Consider the following 8,283-nt stretch of genomic DNA (forward strand, 5'->3'; position numbering starts at 1 on the left):
TTAGAATTAGAATTTCCATGCAGCTTTTGATCATTTCTCAGCCCTTTCAAGGTAAGAACAAATGTAAATGATCGTTCTTAAGCTTTTCCCACAAGTGCCATGTAAATTGGATGTGAAATTAAAAAAGTCAACTCTAAGTCAACCCTTTGGTCAACTCTTCAGCAAAAAGTCAACTATGTAGCATTTTCATGCATTTTTGGTTGATTCAGATTCTCCCGTGGCTTTCTCTGATCTTTTGAATGCTATCCTTGATTCTTTTATCTGCATTATACTAAAAAATCTCCAAATTAATGTTAGTCACACTAAAACTCTTCATAATGATTTTTAAACTAGACTACAAACTTGACTCCTAAGCCTATGTATCTAAACTAAGATGCATATGAACCTATTTATGAATCTATGATATATGTTGAACTAGACCATCCCATTATATATGAATCTATCATACTTTGCATTGAAAGTTGATAAATTTATAGATAGGTTCAATAATCAAATTGCTTAGCCATTACTTATGAATTATTTGTGTTTATTTATACTTATATTGTTGGAAGTATAAGTCTAAATTTTATTTCTTATTTTACTTTAATATCTCTTCTTCTTCTTTTTTTGCACAATGTATTTCCTTATTTTCTTACCATAAACAAAAGTCCTTAATATTTATTTTATTTATTTATTATCATTCTACTTGTAGTAAATTCCTTTTTATTTAGGAAAGATCTAAATTTGGGATAAAAAGTTGGTAACGATCTTGTTGAACTTTTTTTCACATGTTTAGACTTGCCCACAAATCCATAATTAGTTGAAACGGTCAAGACAAAATAGTTCATAAGTCTTATGTAAGACAAGTTATTGTTACTCGTTTTTCATATACCAAATGTAAAAAAAATTGATATGTGTCCAATTTACTTGTTTTTTACTTCTAACTTAGACACTTAATATGAACAAATTGGGTAAACTTTTAGTAGATCAAACCCTTATCAACTTAGAAGTATATGATGAGTGTATGAAGAGAAGTTATTGGTAATTATTGAATTAAATGGATGTTTTGCTATAGAAAAGAAAGATAAGGAACAATTGAAATCGTTGAGCGTAAGAAGCTAGAGCTGAGCAAATTGAGAGTTGTAAAATAGGTTCATATTCTTACCCTCACAATTGGGTGAAATGAGAGTCGTTGAGCTTAGGAAGAAATTCTCGTTGAAAGAAAATTGAAGCTAGGTGAGGGTCAACACTTAAAGAAACCTTACACATAAGGAAACACCATTTGTTAAGCTAAGCAAGCCAATGTTTAGTGCAAAGCTTTTATAGAAAAGCTATATCAGATATAGTTCCATATTGTAAGCACCGTGTTATTTCTAGTTGCTGAATTCATTGTAATATCGTAATCATATCATGACTACCTAAACTTTCTTTTGTTGGAATTCAAATGTTTTTATTTTCCATTTGATTTAGTTTTATGCTTAATGCTTGAACTGAAGAGGAAATTTTGTACTCGATTCAATATGAAGATATTAAAAAATGGTTTAATTATCTAAACTAAACTAAATCATTCAGAGAAAGCAATTGCCAAGAATGAAGTTGTACTTCTGCCATATTGTTCTAACTATTAATGAAAGGAATTGTTTTGGTGCACAAGGAAGTGTTTTCATACAGGAACAATATAGTTTCTATAATCACATCCTTAAAATTATAAATTTCTAAGAATGACTAAAATATATTCGATTGGTAAAAAATATAACTAGACATATTCACATAATTTTCATTAAAAAATTTAATTTATTACTACATTAATCAATTTAATAAAGTTATTCTTCACTATTTTTTTTTATATTTTAACTACAAATAGTTAAATTCTCAAAGTTCAGAAAATTAATTTAATGGAAACTCGCATTGAATAATTTTTTGCAAAACATGACAAATTGTTTCCAAAAATACTTACCCAAATTTCTAAGCTATTCTCACTTCAAAATGGCTTCTCGCTTATATATAGCAAAATTACTTATTCTATATACTTTCCATATTTTCTCGGAAAACAAGTGTACATTAAGGCTCAATCCTCTATTTCCAGTTATATCGGCAAATTTTGGCTATAAAAAGATCCTGCCAACCAGTTCCTTGGAACATTGGTTAAGGAATTTAGATTTAAATAATACATACGACACATTCAAAGGAAAATTCTCCATTCTCAATTCCATAATTGGATAGCATTAGAGGTGAAAAGAACATGGGCAACATTTTGAAGTAGATTCATATCCAAATCAAGAAGGCTTCAATGATTAAACTAACCACCTTCTAACTCAAAAGCTTGCAGTTATACATGAAAAGATGAAAAGCTAATATGTACTGCGAATTGTTTGTAATAGAAATAAAATAAAAAAATCAATGAAACCATGTATAGGAAAAGAGAAAAAAAAAGGAGAGAAGCATAAGCAAGCTGAGCTAAAAAGACTACTTTGTTTGCCTGCAAACATTCAGGAGCATTGGCTGGCCATTCTAAACCTACTGCACACTACTCAACAGCTAGGGTGATGATGTATAAGCATGAAACTCATGTAGAATTTAAATGATATATCAGAATCTTTAGAACCTATTCAAAAGGAAACTAATCTCTCAGAATTTACAGCAAAGAAAGCCACCCGTCCAGCAGCACCGCTGCTTCCGGTGATGCCTCCGGTCAGCCTTCGCCATCCTAACAGGGCTGCTATTCCATTCAGATTGAATTCTGCACAACAAAAACAAAATCAGCTTATCAGTTATGGATTTCTTACCAAAAGGGCCAATGCAAAAGTGTCAACTCAACAAGTTTTCTAGCACTATACATTGGAAATGCAAAGGATCGCGTGCTAGTCGTGCTGCTATCTGACCGGAGGGAGATGCTGCCGGAGTAAGGTACCGGCCCTGAGTAACTTATTCGACCTGACACCGGACCGACGGCAGAGAAACTTGACTCGCCTAAGCTGTGACGAATGAGGCTAGTCACTGACTGATCATCGCTCTTCCATTCTATTGGCCTGCTTGTATGATGAATTTCAGCACATTTACAACTCCCAGCTTGGCTGCATTCTTCTTTACCACAATCTGCAGGCTCTTGAGGCTTGTTGTCTTTCTTTGATTCACCATCTGCCACTGACAAAGAAGGGCTACTCAACATTGCTTCAGGCTCCATCTGCACATATAACACATTTGTCATTTTCTGAAATTTCTCTTTTCCAAAACCTTCAGTTTTGATCACAGAAAATATCAAACTTGTGAGCTTAACTAGTGACTCTACGAACACATTCAATGCTGAATTTGGATTCTCTGCTGTGTTTTTCTGTACTGATTCTTTGCTGTATTTTTAAAATGACACTTATTTTAATGTTTTAAAATATATTAAAAAAAAATTTTAAGTACCAACATCAATGAATTTTGAAAATAAAGCAGAAGACAGCACCAAAAAACCCATATAGAGAATCTGGACTCTTCAATGCTGTATCTAATCAAACAAGTAGCAATCTTAAAAGCTTAATTGACATGCCAAACTCAATCCCTCGAAAAGAACAATTAACATATATTTCCAAACAAAATACGAAGAACACATCAAATACCTGTTCACCCTTGTCATCAGAAGATGCAGAGTCCTCAGTGAGTAAGTCTTGCAACAAAACCTTGCCTCCCAGTGAAGGTGTCTCTTTGTTGACATCACCAGAAACGTCAGTGAGCATCAAATCCTTGTGCTGATTATGATTAGCAGAAACCTTATCAGACTCCTCTGTTGGTGTTAGGCTTAGTACATTGATACTGGTGTTGTCTTTCTGTTTTTCTTTAGTTTCACAACTCTCGAAAGGGAAGAAATCGTGCGACTTTTCGTCGAGAGGAGTCACAAACACCACATTATCCTTCTTAAGGACTCCCTCATCGATGCATATATCCTTCACAACATGATAATTACTCTCATTGTAACACACTTCTGGATGTGGTTCACATTCTGTAACAGTTTTGACCATGTAAACATCCACAGAATTCCTATGCAACTCTTCTCCTTCTCTAGGATTAAAGTGAGATACTGGCTCAACCAAATCCTTTACCTTTGCTTCATATTCATTTTTTTCACAATCAACTGACTCCATGTCATATTGTAATGAATCTAAACCTTGTTCATTCTCATATTCCTTCAGTTTCTGGCTCGGTAATTTGTATCCATCAGAAATTCGATCGTCGTCAATAAACACAAACGACTCAGATTCAGGCTCAAGACCAATATTTGAATGCCGAAAAGCCACTTTTCCTTCTGCACATTCATCAAGATACTGGCAAAAATTAATTAGACTAGAATTTCAAAGTAAGGAAATTGATTATAACATTTGGTAAACAGATTGATGATAAAAGCTTACCATTTAAAACTAAGTAAATCATAAGGAAAAGAGGAGTTTAGAATAGTTACATAATTGCTTTAAAGAACTAGTAAGAACCATCCTTAACCCACATTCAACAAACAGATCAAGAAACAAAACACCCTGAACTAGAATTCAGAATCATGACCCAACAAATTTAAATTACATGTATGTGAGCCTCATATGAGGGGTCACAATCTTGATAAAACACAAATGGTAAACCAAACCTATACTCTAATTGCAGAGACCAAGTAAAAGGTCAGTAAGATAAAGTAAAACAACCAATTGCTGAGACCATTTATAAACAGTATGTCACCTAATTTCATGGTGCAGACAGGTAGAGATTCATGGGGAAATTTTCATCAACAGTCGCAGGTTGTTCTTTGAATATTTTCAACCAAAAAGACTAGTCTGATTGCACTGTTCTTCAGAGATCTGAAAATCAGCAAAAATAACAATGATGGGTTAGCACGTAACTAAATTAACTCCATATAATGAAAACAAGAAGCAGTAATGGATTCGATGATCTATAGAAGCACTCAAAGCCAAATTTCAATAACAAGATTCTTCTCTACTGTTCCAAAGGATAAAAAAAGAAGAAAAAGCAAAAAAGAGAGAAAGAAAGAGCAATTCTCTAATCATAAGAAATCATAAAATATTTATTTGGATTGCAGTATAAAAGAACAAAGGATTATGTCACTATTACCACATATACCTGATTCCCAAACAAAGAAGAAATTGTTACAGAATCCAACTCTAGCTCTAGTCATCAATCATAAAATAAAGCAGAAAGAATGAGAAAGAAAAAATGAAGAATTTTACCAATATTTCTAAGAAGAAAGGTTTAGATTAAGGCGGAAAAACTGGGGACCATTTTCTATATTAAGCTTTTAATATCCAGAGAAGATGTAAATTACATATATATCATAATATTTAAGTACTAAAAAGCAAGTACCAGTTTGCTACCTTTTCTTTTTATAAGTAAAAGATTTCGCCTAAGTAGAATCCAAGGAAGGTACAGAAGGTATAATAGGACAAGAAAAAAGTTTAAAAATCTCAAACTTTTTCGAAAGTTTTCAACTACAAAATTACAAACCGAAATTTTAAATCAAAAGGCCTACACAACAAGATGACTCCCTACAAAATCCCTACCAATACTTTGTCCTCTAGCCCTGATTAAGATCTGACTCATAAGAATAAACAAGTTTAGAAAACCAGAATATGGTACAGTGAAAAAAACAGCAGAAGAGTGAAAACTTACACAGGAATCGCATGAAGGAAATCAGGGAACATGGTCAAAACGATAGAGATCTATCTCAGATCCCAAAACCTTCCTATCCCCATAAAATAGTCAAGGGCTAAAAAGCTATTCCCTTATTAAAATATAAAAGGATTTGCCAGCAAAAAACCATTTTATCAAAAACTTCAGAACAGACAATTTCAGAGAAAATTCCAACTCCACCTGCAGATTAAAGTGTTTAAAAATAAAACAAAATGGCAGCATTCAGAACCAGAAGGTATAAAATAATCTTTTGGTTACAAAACTGAAACAAAATTGGTTGAACAAAAAACATGCAAGTCAGACAGTGGAAGAGAGACAATCATAGGGCTGAGATGAAATCAGAACAGAAAGAATTTACCAAAGCCCAAAACTGGCGAAGAAGAAAGAGTTTCCTTATGTCGGTAAATGTACTTGGATGCTTAAGGATGATGAAAAGGGAAGAGATATGCTAATATACTAGTAATAAAATTTAATCAATCAATTAATTAATTAATTAATACTAATAATAAAAGCAACCACAGAGTACTAAGAGATGATGGATGAGTTGTAATTATAGCATTCATAATGGTCAACCGTTACTCTCTCTCTTTCTTTCTTCTTTCTCTCTCTTTCTTAATCCCTTCACACATCACACACTCCACCTTCTCCTTCTGCAATAAATGCATTAAAAACAGTAAAAACCAAGCCCCGACCCTACCCTCCAATACCCAAATTCAATAGGGTATATTGTAGCATTAAATTATCACCTCTAACGCTTCCCCTCCCCTCATATCAAAATTTAATTTCACACCAAAAATATGCAACTTTACTTTCTTTCCTTATCCTTCGCACTTTTCCCAGTGTCCTTCATTTCCCACTAATGTTTCTCTCCAAAGACTCCATCTTTATCAGATTCGCTACCTTTTCCCCACTCACCATTATCATCACCATCATCATCACCCCTTTTATTTTCTATCCCACTTCCCCACAAACCCAGAATTTTTCCGAGAAAATCTCACCGCCTAGAAAAGAATAAACACGACCACATTGCTGCCTCGGATCCGTCGACCGAACTGCAAAGGGGCAGAATAAAAAACGAACACAACACGACGGAACCTTTGACTTCCACCTTAACAAACCCAAAAACAATGAAAGTAAAAACAATCACAACAAAACAAAACCAACCCACTACGATTTTTTTGCGTATGAAATGAAACTCACCTCTCCTCTCCTCACCCCCACCTCAGCGATGAAGCATGTTCCGTTGCAGAAATATTACTCTCTTCAGATTCTGGTGATATATGTAATAACTCAACACTTGAAAGAGAGAAAGAAAAAAACTTAGCTGTAACCCAAATCTGAAACTGGCTCTCACGTACCAACTGAGCTGTCTGTACGTGCTTCTGTTTTCATCTTCTCTTTCGATCTCTTTATATATACGCTGCATTCTTTTTCTCTTTTTCTTTTCTTCTTATTTCCTTTGACTATGTTTTGTTTTTTCCATCTTTAGCTTTGGTGGGTCCCACCTAACCAATTAAGAGGTTCAAATTTTCATCTTCCCCACTCACGAATGGCCAACCAACTTTGGCTTTTCAAAATTATTAGTATTTCATTTCGCAAAGGAGATTCTCTGCGTTCAGGATTTCGCACATGCTGTGGGCATGCACGATCCCGTTCGCATATCACAAATTGCTGATCATATCTAAGGTTATCAACACATGTTTGGCGTGTCAAGTTGACTAACGCATTTCAACGTTTTCTCTTTAAAAATTTAATTTAATGTATATTTTTAACAATGTTTAATAAATTAATCAAATCTGATCATTTAAACTAACTGCCAGTACAAAATTATCTACATTTTAATTAAGTTTAGTTATATCAATATTAAATTTAAATAATGCAATAAATATGTTATGTTACGTTATGTTACATTGAATTATATTCAATGATTTAGTCAATAACTGATAATAATCTGATTAGTACATACATGAAAGTCAAACTAATAAATTTATTATATGCAGTAACAATTTTTTTTTTAAATATTGTTTTGTTATAACTGATAGTTAATATAATTAATTAATGTTGTTATTTATTTAATGATGTTGCTTGTTTTCTGTTTTAATAGTAAGAACTTGCCTGTTTGATTCTTTGTTAAAAAAATTCTTCAATATTAATATTTAGCAAACAATTGTGTCCTATATTAAGAAATAAATTAATATATTAAAAGAATATAAGAGATTCTATTATAACAAATCAGAATATTACTTAGAATTTGAATAAACAAGAATATATGAAACATAAAATTGTAACATCACCTCCCCTATATTAACCTTAAACCGACCCTAAGAGTGAATCGTAATGCTATAAAAAAGGCTAAATCATATTATAAGAACCATCCTGAAAAGATCGACAACAGAAAAACATATTAATCATGATCAAAAATAAACTCAGTTCTACCAGTTGTCTCCCCTCCAAACAAGCCACCCATGTTATACATTAAAGATCAATAAAATCATGCGAAACCACATTAATAACACTTCCCAACCAAACATACAAAAGAGACCATATACAAAGGACTAAGTAAATAATAAAATAAAATACATCATATTTATTTTTGGAATATGAACACAACGATTTTTTGTGAGAACTAGA

General features: G+C 32.7%; 1 protein-coding gene across 7 annotated transcripts; it reads right to left on the reverse strand.

Moving 5' to 3' along the window:
* Positions 1 to 2,338: 2,338 nt before the first annotated feature.
* LOC114173892 (uncharacterized) lies at positions 2,339 to 7,076 on the reverse strand. 7 transcript variants are annotated; one of them, XM_028058554.2, is made up of 5 exons: positions 6,853 to 7,076; positions 4,687 to 4,805; positions 3,585 to 4,267; positions 2,817 to 3,163; positions 2,339 to 2,719 (listed from the first exon to the last, which is right to left on the reverse strand). In XM_028058554.2, exons 2-5 carry the CDS (start codon positions 4,694 to 4,696, stop codon positions 2,608 to 2,610), a joined length of 1,152 nt encoding a protein of 383 aa, XP_027914355.2. In that variant the 5' UTR covers positions 4,697 to 4,805; positions 6,853 to 7,076; the 3' UTR covers positions 2,339 to 2,607. The 7 variants fall into 7 exon arrangements, with proteins under 7 accessions (XP_027914355.2, XP_027914360.2, XP_027914358.2 ...); XM_028058559.2 differs by having other exon boundaries at positions 3,585 to 4,286; XM_028058557.2 differs by having other exon boundaries at positions 6,978 to 6,997.
* Positions 7,077 to 8,283: the final 1,207 nt, after the last annotated feature.

This window comes from Vigna unguiculata, chromosome 2 (genome assembly GCF_037176805.1).
Source record: "Vigna unguiculata cultivar grain cowpea cultivar isolate G323 ecotype 2 chromosome 2, ASM3717680v1, whole genome shotgun sequence".
Lineage (NCBI taxonomy): Eukaryota > Viridiplantae > Streptophyta > Magnoliopsida > Fabales > Fabaceae > Vigna > Vigna unguiculata.